The 17,202-nt window shown below is 45.3% G+C and overlaps 1 protein-coding gene across 4 annotated transcripts in view; it reads right to left on the bottom strand.

The window, feature by feature from the left end:
* Window positions 1–17,202, bottom strand: part of OPA1 (OPA1 mitochondrial dynamin like GTPase) — a 66,201-nt gene that overhangs the window by 47,008 nt on the left and 1,991 nt on the right. For 2 of the 4 annotated variants that reach the window (XM_058189348.1, XM_058189350.1), the window contains exons 2-5: window positions 16,780–17,098; window positions 13,368–13,464; window positions 11,229–11,336; window positions 10,022–10,072 (exon numbers count right to left, since the gene is read on the bottom strand). In XM_058189348.1, coding sequence (XP_058045331.1) covers window positions 10,022–10,072; window positions 11,229–11,336; window positions 13,368–13,464; window positions 16,780–17,098 — 575 coding nt within the window. The remainder of the gene's footprint in view (window positions 1–10,021; window positions 10,073–11,228; window positions 11,337–13,367; window positions 13,465–16,779; window positions 17,099–17,202) is intronic. The other 2 variants (XM_058189349.1, XM_058189351.1) reach the window with 1 other exon arrangement.

Raw genomic sequence — 17,202 nt, 5'->3', positions numbered from 1 at the left:
AAGTAGAAGGTAAGGTTTAGAGCTGAATTCAAACACACCCCACGCGCACGGAGCGTGCATATGCTCAGTGAACTGGTTGTTACACCAGTTGAATCCCACCACTGCCTTTGTCCCAGATGGTACAAGCCCAAGGACTCTGCCCTTGGGCTGGGGGTTGGACTAGGAGACCTCTGAGGTCCCTTCCAGCCCTAGGATTGTCTGATTCTAAGGATAAAGGCAAAACCCTGGCTGGGACGGTGCAAGGAAAGGGGAACTGGCTTTACCACCTGGCCTCGCCGGGACTTAACAGGGCCAAAAGGAGAGTGAAAGCTCAGCCATCTCCCCAACTCAAGATGCCTCTCAGCTTATTTAAATGATCCTGCTTTTCTGATAACATAAATATTGGTATTGAACTGAATAAAATCCAAAAAGAACCAGAAGTCGTTTAGATAGCCGTATTTTTTAAAAAGCTGAACCTCAGTCTAAAAAGAGCTGTATTTTTTTTTACATAGGTACACACACATTTACAAGTTTAAATTCCTCTCATTGGAGGGAGATTCTATCACATCATCAATCCACCAGTAATGCATATTTTACTTACCTGCAATTGTTTTGTTTCTTGCAGCTTGAATGGAAAAAGAGGGTGACATCTATCACAAAATTCCTTTTTCCAAAAGTACTTTTTCTGGACTTTTCTTGGTTTCTTCCCTTTGAAAACGTTTCACTTCTCAACTAAGAAGCTTCATCAGTTCTGGATGAGGAGTGAAACGTTTTCAAGGAAAAAAACCAAGTAAGCCCAGCTGTCTTTCAAAACAAGCTTTGGGCCGACCATGATCTGGGTGATGGAGAATCTCCAGAGACGAGATTCTCTTTTCCAATTTTCTCTTCATTACATGATTTTATTGTAGAGCTTAAAACTGGTAATCCATTGAAGATTTAAAAGATTCTAAAATGTCCCTTTCTATACAACTCCAGAAAAACTACCTAGAGTGCATAAAGGTACTACAAATTTATGTTGGAAACGTGGGAAACATAGTTTTATCATGCCTGACAGACATGTAAAAACGGCAGAACATTTTAGATTGACACACCTATGCCGATACAAAGAATTTCAAAGGTTTAGATTCAACTGAAACCACAGCTTTTCTTGTTGGGACTAATGGACCTAGAAAAGGGTCACGGAAGGCTGCTTTTATATGTGATTACTACTAGGAGGCTATTATGTGTACAGAGATGGAAAGATTCTGATATACCCACAAGGGAGGGAAAGCCGAGGAAGAGGATGGACCTAGAAGATAGCAAAAGTAACTTGTTACATTTATTAGTGACTAGGAACCCCACATGGACTTTTTGCTTAACAAAAAACCAAAACAAAACAAAAAGAAATTTGTGACTTATGGGTCTGATGATTAGAAAGAAAGAACTTATAATGCAATTTTAGAGTAAAATATAAATGCATTTATAGCCTGTGTCAAAACCCAAGCCGCTTCTTTAACTTCTATGGGGTTTGTGCATTTTGCTGTTAATAATATTTATGTTTTAAAAATGGTTTGTATTCCCCCCCCCAATTGTTTTATATATGTGATGTTTTATAAAATATAAATTTGTTTTACATTCTTATGTTGCATTGTTGTACACTGTCCAGAATTACTTTTTGGGAGAAGGGTAATCATATGGATTTGATTAATATTTCTATTTCATTTCTTAATTATTCACTATTTTTATTTACTTTGTTTTCTAATCTTGGCATTGATTTTATTTTCTTTAAAAAAATCTCCAATCAAAATATACCAACAGATTCTAACATTTTTCTAAGCAGAGGTCACTCGACTAATCCAGTAGCAATGCCCTGAAGTGAACTTTGCCCAAAGATAAAAGGAATTGGGTTTCGGAATCAAGAGAGTAAGAACTGGGGGGGGAAGAGGGGGGGGATGAGAAGTGTGAAACAAATGCCGCATTTCCACTTTCCCAGCTCATATGCACAACAGAACGAAAATGCTCTGGGGGAGAGCAGGAAGCGCCAATTTAAAAAGAAATGAAGCACTTTTTGTACCATAAAGGACTGCCCAGACTGAGAAAGCAACACACTGGGGATCAGAGGCTTATCGCCCTTCTGGAAGGTAATGCAGCAATTAAAATAAACAATGGCATTATCTCTTATCTGGTCTTGTCTGTGGAGCAATTTAGCACTAATTACACTGTGCTTAGTAATGGTGACATTACAACTATCTAGAGTACTTTCTGGGCAAAAAGCAAAGTAAGTGGCCCACTCCATTCCACTCACCGCAGGTAGATCAGGTATTCTCACCTGCGTCAGATAAACGGCAACCCCATTTTATAGGCCAAAGGGCCAAGGGAGTCCAAGACAGAGCAGGAGCCTCTTCATTGAGGGAGCCGGTCAAATTCTCCACCAGAATCCCATTAGCATGCCAAGCCTTCTTCCTGGAATGCCCTATAGCAGGGGTCCCCCAGCTGTCCCCACGGTACCGGTCCGTGGCATGTTGGAAACTGGGCCACGCAAGCGGTGGGTGCACACGTGAAACCATACTCTTCCTCCTGCCGCCGCCGGCGCCAGTCCACAGAGCCGGAAAGGTTGGGGACAGCTGCCCTACAGATTTGGATGTAATTCTATGTGTTATTATTTATAAACAACTGCATCCATAGTAGGCAAATGGAAGGCAATGTAGGACAGATTGGCTTTAAAGCTGAAGCCTGGAATAGGCCTTGGCAGCAGCATACAATGCACCTTATATTATCTTTGTGGATGTGGGGGAATCTCCGGGGAGGCTGGAGGGAGGTTACCAAATTAATAATGCTATGAATTTTTTTTTAAAAAGCCAATTAAATTTTTTAAAAAAGGAAAGTGGTTCAGTATCGGACAAAACCCCTACCGCCCACCATGAAAGCTGGAACGCCCACTAGTGGGCGGTAGGGACCAGATTGACTGCCACTGGTATAGACCCTTCTTAAGAGTTCCCCACAGCTAGCTTAGAGAATCAGAATCAGAATAGAGCTGGAAGGGACCTTGGAGGTCTTCTAGTCCAGCCCCCTGCTCAAGCAGGAGATCCTATACCATTTCAGACAAGTGGCTGTCCAGTCTCTTCTTAAAAACCTCCAGTGACGAAGCACCCACAACTTCTGTTCCACTGGTCAATTGGAAGTTTCTCTTTAATTCCTGGTTGCTTCTCTCCTTGATTAGTTTCCATCCGTTGCTTCTTGTCCTGCCTTCTGGTGCTTTGGAGAATATAGGTTGACCCCCTCCCTTTCTCTGAGGCAGCTCTCAAGTACTGGAATATGTCCTCAGGAGATGAGCTGAGGCTACCACATCAGGTTGGACAGCACAGATCAAAAGACAGCTGTCCTCTCCCGCTCCCTCCCCATCTCTCCCTAGAGAAAGAACTCTCTTGCTAGCCAGGCTGGATTCCCTTGAAGCAGGGATCTCCAAACTTGGCAACTTTAAAACTTGTGGATTTCAACTCCCAGAATTCCCATCAGCATGGCTGGCTGAGGAATTCTGGGAGTTGAAGTCTGCAAGCCTTAAAGTTTATTTATTTATTTATTTTATTTATTGAATTTATATTGCTGCCTATTGCCGCCCATGGCGACTCAAGGCGGCTTACAGAATATAAAACCACATCTAAAACAAATAAAACTAATATAAATTCAATAAGATGGGCTCAAAATACAGAAGGATCTTGACAGACCTGAACATTGGGCGCTATCTAACAAAATGAAATTCAAGAGTGAAAAAAGTAAGGTTCTACATTTAGGCAAAAAAACAAAACAAAATGCACGGGTACCGTATATGTGGTACCTTGCTCAATAGTAGTACCTGTGAGAGGGATCTTGGAGTCCTAGTGGACAACCATTTAGATATGAGCCAGCAGTGTGCAGCAGCTGCCAAAAAAGCCAACACAGTTCTGGGCTGCATAAACAGAGGGATAGAATCAAGATCACGTGAAGTGTTAATACCACTTTATAATGCCTTGGTAAGGCCACACTTGGAATATTGCATTCAGTTTTGGTCGCCACGATGTAAAAAAGATGTTGAGACTCTAGAAAGAGTGCAGAGAAGAGCAACAAAGATGATTAGGGGACTGGAGGCTAAAACATATGAAGAACGGTTGCAGGAACTGGGTATGTCTATTTTAATGAAAAGAAGGACTAGGGAGACATGATAGCAGTGGTCCAATATCTCAGGGGTTGCCACAAAGAAGAGGGAGTCAAACTATTCTCCAATGCACCTGAGGGTAGAACAAGAAGCAATGGGTGGAAACTAATCAAGGAGAGAAGCAACCTAGAACTAAGGAGAAATTTCCTGACAGTTAGAACAATTAATAAGTGGAACAACTTGCCTGCAGAAGTTGTGAATGCTTCAACACTGGAAATTTTTAAGAAAATGTTGGATAGCCATTTGTCTGAAATGGTGTAGGGTTTCCTGCCTGGGCAGGGGGTTGGACTAGAAGACCTCCAAGGTCCCTTCCAACTCTGTTATTAGGTTATGTTAATAGCCGAGGGCCCAGGGCAGGGGTGGAGGGGTGGCGGTTGTGATTAGAGAGAGCCTAGAGCCGAGGGAGACCACTGTACCTCAGATTGCTGGGTGCGAATCCCTCTTTGTGAGATGGGGTCATAGGTGTCAGGTGGGACTACTGATCGCGTACCTGGCTCCTTGCTACGTGACAGTCGCCCTGCCCGAGCTCCTGGAGGTGCTGGCCGGGGTGGCAGTTGAGACCCCCAGACTTTTAGTCATGGGGGACTTTAACTTGCCATCTTCCGGCTTGTCATCGACAGCAGCTCGGGAGTTCATGGCTTCCATGACGGCCTTGGACCTGACCCAAGTAGTTGATGGCCCTACTCACATTGGGGGTGGCACTCTGGACTTGATTTTTGTCTCTGGTCAGTGGTTGAGAGATCTGGACTTGAAGGAAATAGTCATTGAACCTTTGTCATGGTCAGATCACTCTCTTCTTCGCCTGGACTTTCTGACCGCTACTCCCACCGCGGGAGGCGGAGCCGATCGTTGGTTCCGTCCCAGGCGCCTGATGGACCCGGAGGGTTCGGACGGAGCTTGGGCCATTCCTGAGGGTCTGGCTCACGGCTCGGCTGAGGAACTTGTTGCGCCTGGGAACAGGCCGCGCGGGGCCTTAGACCGAGTCGTGCCTTTGCCTCTGACCCGGCGCGGGTCCCAACCGGCTCCTTGGTTCTCCGAGGAGCTGCGAGGGATGGAGCGCCAGAGAAGACGCCTAGAGAGTTCCTGGAGGTCTAGCCGTTCGGAGGCTGGTCGGACACTAGTGAAGTCCTATACTAGGACTTACCTAGTGGCATTGGGGGAAGCGAGGCGTAGCCTCGCCTCCCCCCTCAATGCATCGGCAGATAACCGCCCAGGCGCCCTGTTTGGTGACTCGCTCCCTTTACATCAGGGGAGCGGGATGACCCGTTGCAGGGGCGTGCTGAGGAGTTTAACGGTTATCTATACGATAAAATCGTTCAGCTTCGGGATGGTCTGGACCAGAATTGCAGTGACGCGGGTGAGACGGCTGAGGCGGTCTTGGTGACATTTTATGGGATGAGTTTGACCCTGTGGCTCCCGAGGACATGGACAGGTTGTTGGGTAGGTTGAATGCCACCACGTGTTTACTGGACCCGTGCCCCTCCTGGTTGGTGCTGGCCACTCAGGAGGTGACACGAGGCTGGCTCAGGCAATTACAAGTGCTTCTTTGGTGGAGGAGTCTTCCGGCCGCCTTGAAAGAGGCGGTGGTGAGACCCTCCTCAAGAAGCCTTCCTGGACCCGGCTGTTTTAGGTAATTATCGTCCGGTCTCCAACCCGCCCGGCGAAGGTTGTAGAGAGTATGGTGGCATATCAGTTTCCCTACACCTGGATGAAACTGTCTATCTAGACCCGTTCCAGTCCGGCTTCCGGCCGGTTACAGCACTGAGGCGGCTTTGGTCGCGTTGGTGGATGATCTCTGGAGGGCCAGGGATGAGGATGTTCCTCTGCCCTGGTCCTGTTAGACCTCTCAGCGGCTTTTGATACCATCGACCATGGTATCCTGCTGCGCCGATTGGAGGATTGGGAGTGGGAGGCACCGTTTATCGGTGGTTCTCCTCCTATCTCTCCGATCGGTCGCAGACGGTGTTGACGGGGGCAGAGGTCGGCTCCGGCGCCTCACTTGTGGGTGCCGCGGGGTCGATCCTCTCGCCTTTGTTCAACATCTATATGAAGCCGCTGGGTGAGATCATCAGTGGCTTGGTGTGAGGTACCAGCTGTGCGCTGATGACACCCAGCTGTACTTTTCACACCGGCCACCCCAACGGTTATCAAGTGTTGTCCCGGTGCTTGGAGGCCGACGGGTCTGGATGGGGAGAAACAGGCTCAAGCTCAATCCTCCAAGACAGAGTGGCTGTGGATGCGGCATCCCGGTACAGTCAGCTGAGTCCTCGGCTGACTGTTGGGGCGAGTCATTGGCCCCGATGGAGAGGGTGCGCAACTTGGGCGTCCTCCTGGATGAACGGCTGTCTTTGAAGATCATTTGACAGCCGCTCCAGGAGAGCTTTTACCAGGTTCGCCTGGTGCGCCAGTTGCGCCTTTCTAGACCGGGATGCCCTATGCACGGTCACCACGCCTCGTGACGCCTCGCCTGGATTACTGCAATGCTCTCACATGGGGCTCCCCTTGAAGGGCATCCGGAGGCTGCAGTTAGTTCAGAATGCGGCTGCGCTGGTTATAGAGGGAGCCCTCGTGGCTCCTGTGATGACACCTATCCTGCGCAGACTGCACTGGCTACCTGTGGCCTTCGGTGCGCTTCAAGGTGTTGGTAACCACCTTTAAAGCGCCCATGGCATAGGGCCGGGTTATCTACGGGACCGCCTACTGCTACCGAATACCTCTCACCGACCTGTGCGCCTCACAGAGAGGGACTCCTCAGGGTGCCGTCAGCTAGACAGTGTTGCCTGGCGACGCCCAGGAAGGGCCTTCTGTGGGGCTCCCACCTCTGGAACGAACTCCCCAGGACTCCGCCAACTTCCGGACCTCCGAACCTTCCGTCGCGAGCTTAAGACGCATTTATTCATCTGTGCAGGACTGGCTTAGATTTTAGATTTTAAATTTAGATTTTAAATTTGTAGACTTTTAAATTTACAGGGGTTTAAATTTGGTTTTAAGATTTATATTTATATTTTTAATATTTGGCATTAGAATAAGTTTTTTAATAGTTATTTTAATTGTATATAAATGTTTTATGTGCCTGTGAACCGCCCTGAGTCCTTCGGGAGATAGGGCGGTATACAAATTTGAATAAATAAATAAATAAATAAAATAAATAAAAAGAAACAAATAAATTAATATAGTATAATATAATCAAATCATCCCCCCACCCCCGCCCTGGCGGCAACAGATCACACGAGCCATTTAATGGGCTCCATGCCGCTCTGGGTTCCCCAGAGGAAGTTTGGAGACTCCTGCCTTAAAGCACCTGATGGATTTTGGCTAGAGGTCTGTAAACTAGCTCAAATATCAGGCCATGGGATTAATTGGGGGCCCCACCCCCAAATATAACACAGGAATTAAGGCAAATCGTAGGGAACCCCCCCTGCACGGCTGATACTCTGAACCAGGGTTAAAAGCTGCCCGCTCTGCCTTGCCTTGCCCTGCCCTAGATGTCTGCTGCTTTTCCCTTTCCCACTCTCTGGGTGAAGCTGGCTCAGTTTAAGTCCAGTTCCCAGCAGGACCCCCAGCTGGAATGCTGGCAAAGGAGGCTCAGCCCAGCATCTCCCACCCTGCCTGCGTTCCCTTCTGGAGGTGGCTGGGACAGTGGTTCTCAACCTTTATAGTGCTGCGACCCCTTTAATACAATTCCCCACGATGTGGCGACCCCAACCATAAAATTATTTTTGTTTTGAATTTATCGGCTAGCGATCTGAATTGCTTGCGATTGCCTTGAGGACGGAGGCATTAAAGCGGAGACTCCTCCCCTATTAAGTTTATCGTGCCTGAAGCCAGATTAGGCTAGCGATTGGGAGTGATTGCAGCTGGCTTGAGAGGGAGACATCAGAGCAAAGATTTCTCTCTTTTTTAATTCATCGCGCCTGAAGCCGAATTTGGCTAGCGATTTGAAGAGCCTGCAGCTGGCTTGTGGAGTCAACCATTGGAGCGCAATTCTTTGACTCGCAAGTATACTTCCCATATTTCCGATGGTCTTAGGCGACCCCTGGCAAATCATCATTTGACCCCAATGGGGTCCCGACCCACAGGTTGAGAACCGCTGCCCTAGGCAAAGGTGTCCTCCTGGAATGGCTCTGCCCGCCCTGGGTTGACTTGAGAGGAAGACCACGGAGCAACCAAGACAGAGCCACGGCTGAGAGGCTGCCTTGATCTGCACGTGGTGGCGTAATTCAAGCTCCCGGTGTCTTCCTTTCAACCCCGCAGGGCTCGGGGTTCTGCCAACTTCTTTCCCTACAACCATGCCAGTGACTTAATTCTGCCGGAGACGCCTCTCTGAGAATGCAGGAGCTCTGCTGGGGAAACACAGGAAAGGCTGCCAGGCTGCCTCAGGGCAGCGCTGCGTAAGGGGTGCGCTCGGCTCCCATAAGGAAGCACCTCTCCTTCATCAAGCTTTCAGTGCTTAAATTATGCTACCAGGACTAATTTAAATTTTGATTTTAATTGGGTTTTGTGCTGTGTTTTTATTGCTGTAGGCTGTCTTAATGTTGGCATAACAGCTAGGCACGGTACAGTTTCCGTAATAAGATCAAATAAACCAACAAGCAAATAGAATGTGAGCAAAATGAATAATAGGAAGGATTACAGCCTGGACTTCAGAAATTTGAAACCTTCACACTGTTAAGGCCATCTAGGACTCTGAAAGGGTAAGAAAGGCAAACGGACACTGAGCTGCAGAGAAAGGAAATCTGGAAGAGGATTTGCGATGACTGCACTTTAAGCACAAATTAATCTTCAGCAGATCCTGAAGGGCCATTCCCAGCACCGGTAGCTGCTCACCAGGGCAGAAATGAGCCCATGCTTCAGACGGGGGAAGAAGAATCCATCAATAGAAGAGGCAGGGATAATTCAAAATGCTTCTCGGCTTCAACCACAGAATGGGGCGGAGGGCACTCTCAGGACAGGAGGGGGTACAAAATGGGGCGCAACCGGAAAAGACAAAAGTCCGGATCCTGGGAAAGCGGCCATCGGGGGCCAAATCAGGTGATGGGTTTCGGTTTAGGTGCCAAGAATCAGAAATCAATTTACCCATCCATGAGTGAACAAGGTAATTAAACATTATATTGTGTTTTAAGATAGTCTAGTCTTAATTAAAAATCAAGAGAATTTGATAATGATATTCAATATTCCAATAATGAAATGATAAAAAATAGTAATTTCTGCAATATTTGTAATGTAAACCTACAGCCACATCTGAAAAGTATGAGTATTCGAGATGGCAACAGTGAACATCTACATATTTTAAATTATTTAGTATTATATTATATAATATCTGCCCAGATCCTCCATGATTAATAATACGTTTTATAAAATAAATGCTTTCAGCAACTGCAGACTTGCAATTTACATTTCACCAAATTCACCAAAATTGCTTTCCTTGTTCCTGTTTATCTGAATGGAAAAAAACGTACCGGACTCATCACGAGATCTTGTATATTATTTCCAGATAAAACGTATTGATTGACCTTCCCCTTCCGCTTCACTGGCCATAGTTCGTGATTACAGGAGCAAATTAAAATCAATGAAATACTTCTTTTTTCAAAAGGCCCTGAATTTTCAGGCATTGATTTTTCACTTTTTCTTAAAAAAAGTTTTCTAAAACCGAGGAACTCAATTTATACCATCAAGGAAAGACATTCTATTAGCCTGACTGGAGCTTACCAAGACAAGCTTCAGATTTCCCAAGTCTTAAGAATTTTTTTTTAAAAATCCACCTTAACCGAGTGATGATCTCCGATTCCTGTAAGCATTTTATTTATCATTACAGTATTTGAAAAAGGAGGAATATTTAAATGAGAGTAAAGAAAAGTGCATTTTACACACCTAACAAGAGTAGATCAGAAGCTCCTATGACTTCATTAACCAAATTGTAACCTGTGAGAAACCAGCAGAAGGAGGGGAAGAAAATTATAAACACTACAAATGGCAAAGGAAAGGCAATACCAGGTGGGAGGATCGACAACAAGGGCCACACAGACACAACCACAAGTTCCTCAGAGACGGCACACTAAGAGGTATCGACAAGGGGAAGGAGGATCAATAAATGAATTGCCACAAAGGGAAGGGGGCCGGTCCAATTTTCAAAATCAAAAGTGCATAGGAGGGTCTCATCTACTGGCCCTGAACTTCTGAACATCGTTTCAGAACTTCAGACTTTCCTCACCACTCACCCAGTCCCCCACGCTAAATAAACGCCCCTCCCCCCGCAAAGCCAGGGCACCGGAGACCCCCAGAAGAGGCAGCTGCTTTTCTTTCCCTCCCTTCCCAAGAGGCTGTCTTCCATTCCGCATGCCCCTTCCCAGGTCACTGGCGACGGGCATTGCGAAGCCAACACTCAATTCGGCCTCCATAGAGAGTGCCCTCGCTGAGGAAGAGGAGGAGGAGGAGGAGGAGGAGGAGGAGGACCAGCTCAGTGCACAATCAGGCCGGGGAGTAACTCTCTGGCAGGGACCCAGAAGCTGCCGAAGCAAAAACCAACTCTCCCGAGGTCTCCGAGAAGAAACCTCCAGAGCTGTGGCCCAAGAGCCCAATGTGGCACAATGTTAAGGGCAGCATTGCAGGCAAACTCCGCACACAGCTGGAAGTTCAATCCTGATCGGCTCAAGGTTGACTCAGCATTCCATCCTTCCGAGGTTGGTAAAATGAGGACCAAGATGGTTGAGGGCCAGGGGCTGACTTTGTGAACTGCTTAGAGAGGACTGTAAAGCACCGTGAAACGCTGTAGAAGTCTCAGTGCTTCTGCTGTTCCCATCATCATCATCTCCCATCTATGCCCATCATCACCTCCTCCGGAATGGTGGCCTCTTCCAGGCGGGACCCACTTCCTGGGCTATGTAGGTCTCAAGAGACCCGGGCGGGGGGGGGGATCCCGGAAGTCAGGCTGTTTTCCGGGGAGAGCAGGCCCTGCTGCTTTCCACAAGGCCTACGATGCTCACGCCTTAACCCGCTCAGAAAGAGTTTCAGATTCAAAGGGCTAAGAAATGCAAAATGATTCCTTTCGATCCACTTTGGGAGAAAACAATTCCCTTACCAGGTGTGAAGAAACCGGAGAAGGAGCTGAAGGTCTCGCTGATCTTGTGGAAGTCAGGCATGAGCTTGGCCAGCTCTTCGGAATCTGGAAGAGCCTTTTTAAGTTTCTCTAGGAAGAAAGAAGATGGGAAAATGAGTCATCTCCAGATTTTTAATTAAAAAACAAAAGAAGTTTTTCCTTGGTTTAATTTGTTGCATTTTGCAGAGCATTTCAGGTAGTACTGCTTTAAAATCTGTTTGAATCTTCCCCTCCCAGCCAACGGGGGTCTTCAGAGGATGAACAAGTTCCCTTGTTTGCTCTCTCCACCCTCAAGGGCTGCCAGCACCAGCAACTCTTAAGCTCACGTGAGGCCCAGAATAAATGGCTCAGTTGTAATCCAGTTGTAGAAGTTGTAGAAGTCTTTTCTCTGCCTACACACAGAGAAAAGACTTCTACCCACAGGAGGGCAGGACAATTCTTGCAGTTTGCCACAAGATCACTGCTGGGTAGTGGTGGTGGTGGATATGACTGCCTAGTCTCCAGCCGGAGACAAAAACCCAACATTTCTGCCAAAGACCAGCTGAAACCAGGCAGGTCCTGAATTCTTGGAAACGGGGCAGGTGAGGCCCTGGAAGGATTCGATTCCACTGCCAACCACCTCTAGGAGAGAGGCTAAGAGCAGCCACCTCTTTTATGATGAGGATTGGGTGGGGGGTGGGGTGGGGGAGCTTGACAAAACCTGTTTACCACCCCAGAAATGGGAAGTTATGTTTTACTCATCATGTTTCCATTATACATACATAACCTATGTAACAGTCGGCTCAACAGCAAGATGGGCAGCATGCAAATTTAATAATAAATAATATAAATACAGGTAGCAACATTTCATTTAGTAAACTGTTCAAAGTTACAACAACACTGAAAGGTGATTTATGGCCATTTTTCGCAGTTACGACCTTTGGGATATCCCCATAGTCATGTGATCAAAATTCAGACGGTTGGCATCTGGTTCATGTTTATGACCGGTGCTGTGTCCTGGGGGGTCACATGATCTCCTTTTGCGACCTTCTGACAAGCAAAGTCAATGGGGAAGCCAGACTCACTTAAGAACTGGGCTGCTAACCTATCAATTGCAGTGATTCATTTAACAACTGTGGCAAGGAAGGTCGTAAAATGGAGCAAAACTCATTTAACAAATGTGTTGCTTAACAGCAGAAATCCTGGGCTCAATTGTGGTTGTAAGTCAAGGACTACCCGTGCACAAGGCAGTCTACAATTTAAAAAAAGCAAATTTATAAAACATTACAGAAAAATAAAATCAAAATCTAGTCAAACTATCAGTGGAGCTGCATGTTTTCTCCTCCCTCTCTAAGTTATTTGTTTTTTATTGCCTTCACTAAATGCTAATAAAAAACCTAAAGTAAAATGTTGAGAAATAAGATATATTTCCATAAGCAGCTAATATAAAAGTGAAAATAATCCACTGAATTACTTTTTAAAACCCTAATGCGCCTCTTTTTATTTTTTTAACGTAACTGTAATTTTAGCTTTAACTTAGTCTTATTTGTTATGTGTTTGTTGGCTTGTCAATGGTACATGAGTTACTCAGTCCGCTGAATGGGATATTACTTCGTAATAAATAAAATAGACTAAGAAAGAGAGAGAATGCAATGGTTGTGCAACAGCAACAAGCAAAAACCTGCATGGCTTTGAAGGGATGTTCCAGCCAGGAAAAGTGTATGAGTACAAGCCAGCAGAAAATATATTTTCCCTGTATAAAAAATGAGCTTAAATGTCTTGTGTGCATTACCAACAAGACAGAAGAGGCTATAAACCGGGAATGTTATCCTCCACACCTCCTTTGACACAGGGCCAAAACCAAGCGGAGAAACCGGGAATTATGTTGATCATTCAGTTTTTCTTTTAATTGTGTGCACTGCCCAGAGTCACAAGCAAACAAGGTGGGCAGCAAATAAGCAAACTTTTCTGAAACAAAGAAGTAAATTCTAAAGAAAACAAAGTTTGCAATACTATGTGCCCCCGATTAGTACCATAACACCCATGAAAAACCAAAAAGCTGGATTTGGCGAACAAGTATCTGCAATGAGGCTGCCCTTGGTCAGAACTTGGCCAGGGAAGACAAGAAAATGAAGCACCAACCGAAGTCGATGTACTCGTCAATTTCCCAAAGGAAGTCAGGAACGATCCATTTGTATTCACTGAGGTCAGGCAAAGAATCCTTCCATTGGTTGTAGGTCTAAAATAAGCCAGAAAAAGGGCATCAAGTTTTGCATTCATAAGTCTTGAAAAAGTAGTTAGTCCTAACAACAGTTCATTTAGTGACCATTCAAAGTTACGACATCACTGAAAAAAGTGACTTATGACCATTGTTCACTGTTACGACCTTTGTAGCCTCCCGATGATCAGGTGATCAAAATTCAGAGGCTTGGCAACTGGTCCATACTTATGACCGCTGCCGTGTCCCAAGGTCATGTGATCCACTTTTGTGACCTTCTGACAAGCAAAGTCAATGGGGAAGCCAGATTTGCTTAATGACCGTGTAACTCACTTATCAACTGCAGTGATTTGCTTAACAACGGTGGCAAGAAAGGTCGTAAAATGGGGCAAAACTCACTTAACAAACGTCTCACTTTACAACAGAAATTTTGGGCTCAATTGCGGTCGTAAGCAAAGGACTACCCCTATTCCAGAAAACCCAGCCCTAATCAACTGGTTCTGATGGATGAATAAAGCCACAGATTAACCAAGTTAATATCTGAGTGTGTCTTCAAGACTGGAGAGATGGCACAGCAGCAGCCTGGGGACAGGCAGAGGCAGACCCAGCTGCCTTCGGACTATCAAACCACCAGCCCTGAGGAACTCCCCCACCTACAAATCAGTTTTTTGAGCCCAATTAGTCTACTGAAAAATGGCTGCTGGTGAAACGCAAAAGTTGGCTTTTATTTATTTCTTTAAAGGTTATGTACCGCCTGTCTTGCCAAGAGGTGGACTTGGGTGGCTTACAACCAAGCAAAACTAAATTTTGGACAAAGGGCTGATACATTAGGAAGAGGGTCAGGCCCATGTCCAGGGAGTCCTCGACTTATGACCGTAAAGGAGTCCAGAATTTCCATCGTAATTGATGACGGTCTTATGTCACTCATGTGACTGGAGAGGATTTTATGATTTTTTTGCAGTGGTTACTAAGTGAACAGTCTGGTTGTTAAGTGAATGCAGTGGTCATTAAGCAAATCAATTTATTCCTAAATTGGAATACGAATCAAGAAGAGGGCCGTGAAAATATTTGCAGACCCCTCGCATCCTGGACATAAACTGTTTCAACTCCTACCCTCAAAACGACGCTATAGAGCACTGCACACCAGAACAACTAGACACAAGAACAGTTTTTTCCCGAAGGCCATCACTCTGCTAAACAAATAATTCCCTCAACACTGTCAGACTATTTACTGAATCTGCACTACTATTAATCGTTTCATAGTTCCCAGCACCGATCTCTTTCCACTTATGACTGTATGACTGTAACTTGTTGCTGGCAATCCTTATGATTTATATTGATTGATATTGATATATTGACCATCAATTGTGTTGTAAATGTTGTACCTTGATGAACGTATCTTTTCTTTTATGTACACTGAGAGCACATGCACCAAGACAAATTCCTTGTGTGTCCAATCACACTTGGCCAATAAAATTCTATTCTATTCTATTCTATTCTATTCTATTCTATTCTATTCTATTCTATTCTATTCTATTCTATTCTATTCTATTCTATGGCATTTTTTGCCATAAACCAGCAAAACCCGGCTGTAAATCGCAGCCATGTGACCACAGGATGGCCATGGAGGCAAGCCATTGCCAAATGCAGTCACGTGACCACAGGGTCATATGTAGTTTTGGATCGTTAATTTCAAATGGTTGCTAAGTGACTAGTTGTTAAGCAAGGACTATCTGGTCTACATGAAGCAACCTGCATAGAAAGAGCTCCCATTCCCAACTTGGGTGCCTTCCAAATGGGTGGTTGGGGACTTTTGCTCCAACCTGCCCATCTGAATCCAGGTTCAGGAGGACTTGGGGTGGACCCATCCTTCTGGGCTGCGGTTTTGCCACCTGGCAGACTTCAGAACTGTATTAAATCTAATTACAGTAGCCATTAGGGTAAATGCTTATTATAGCTGTAAGGGCATCCCTAAGGCGCTTAGGATATGCCAGGCTTAACCTATCTTTAATAGGATGAAATTTAACAGAGACAGCAGAAAAATCCATCACTTAGAAAATCAAACACATAGGGATATGTTAGAGGGTATGTGACTTAGTAATGATATTTTGAAACACAGCCACTCCTTGTTTAGCAAACTACCTTGGTCAGCGACCAATTGTAAATATAATGATAATAAAAAAACCACTTTCCAACCAATGCTTTCCAATTAAGCCCTGGGAGAAGAGATTAAAGGACCTGGATGCATTTAGCTCTGAGAACAGAAGACTGAGGGGGCGGAATATGATAATATTCACAAGATTCACCCAGAAGTCAGGAAAAAGAATTGTGGGATTGGAATGGAGCTGAGAGATAATCTAATATTGCTTGTTATTTTATGAAAAATGAACAATTATTTAAAAATGCCACGTGCCCACCCAGGAAGACAAACTTTTGCTGGAGCTTGCTTTAAAAAGTGTTCATTTTGCCACGGATCTAATGGGCATGAAGAAAAACCCAAACCAACTTCAGCAAGATTCATGATGAATTTATTTTATATTGCAAAGTTATGAATTAAAGGTATCTGGAGAGAAAACATTGGGACTGACCCAGGACAAGGTGGGACTCTAACTAGAGGCATATCAGAATGAAGAGCTGCAAAATAGAGATTGATTTTCGTAATTTGACTTAAATTGGTGAGGATTTTGTTTTTTATGTCAGGAATGATAGATTTATTGAGGTAATCCTCAATTTACAATTACAACTGAGCCCAAAATTTCTGTTGTTACGTGAGACATTTGTTAAGTGAGTTGTGCCCCATTTTACAACCTTTCTTGCCACAGTTGCTAAGTGAATCACTGCAGCTGATAAATTAGTAACCTGGTTGTAAACTGAATCTGGCTTCCTTCTGACTTTGCTTGTCAGAAGGTCACAAACGGGACCATGTGACCCCAGGAGACAGCAAAAATGAACCATAAATATAAACCAGCTGCCAAGTGTCTGAATTTTGATCATGTGACCACAGGGGATGCTGGGAAGGTCGTGACTGTGAAAAACGGTCATAAGTCACATTTTTCAGTGCCGCTGTAACTTTGAACGGTCACTAAACGAACTGTTGTAAATTGAGGACTACCAGTATTGAATCAACGTTACTGGTTAGGGAAGAAATGCTGTTCTTGAAGAAAAAGCTTTAATTCTTAGAATCCTTTTTTTTGTAAAAGATAATCCATTGAAATACATGCTTCACCCCTAGCTTAGAGAACCATTTGCTCTACCTCCACCTTCCATTATTTGAAAGGCTACCCAGACTACCCACGTTTCAACCATGAGCCGCCCTTGAGGACAGAGCGCCAATACCTTTTGGGCCGTGTAGCCGCCGCCCACCGCAGAACCCAGCACGAGGTAGCGCAGCCGCAGCAGTCTGGAGGCCACCCGAGCAAGCCAAAAGTTCCTAGAAGGCTGGAGGCCAAACTTTACAAGCAGCAGCCTGGAGTTGCGCAAGGGAAGGCGACCGAGGGTGGAGTACTGCAGTGCCGAGGTCCATGACCGAAGCCTTGGTAACTTGGAAATGGGAGGGCAGGAATGATGAGTTTTTCGTGAAATAAGATGCAGTTTCTGCAGCGGCAGCTTCCCTCTCGCTCTGTAGGTCCCATTGGTCAAGTTCTGACAGGCAGCACTAGAGGTAAGGAAAGGCGGATTCTGGATTATTCAAGCAGAATTCTTACTTTCTCAGAGTCTTGCGTACCAGCAGGTCAAAATCACTGACTCTGAACATTTCAC

The sequence above is a fragment of the Ahaetulla prasina genome, chromosome 6, assembly GCF_028640845.1.
Source record: "Ahaetulla prasina isolate Xishuangbanna chromosome 6, ASM2864084v1, whole genome shotgun sequence".
Taxonomy (NCBI): Eukaryota; Metazoa; Chordata; class Lepidosauria; order Squamata; family Colubridae; genus Ahaetulla; species Ahaetulla prasina.
Note: the sequence above shows the minus strand (reverse complement) of the source record. Positions and strands in the feature narration are given on the sequence as shown.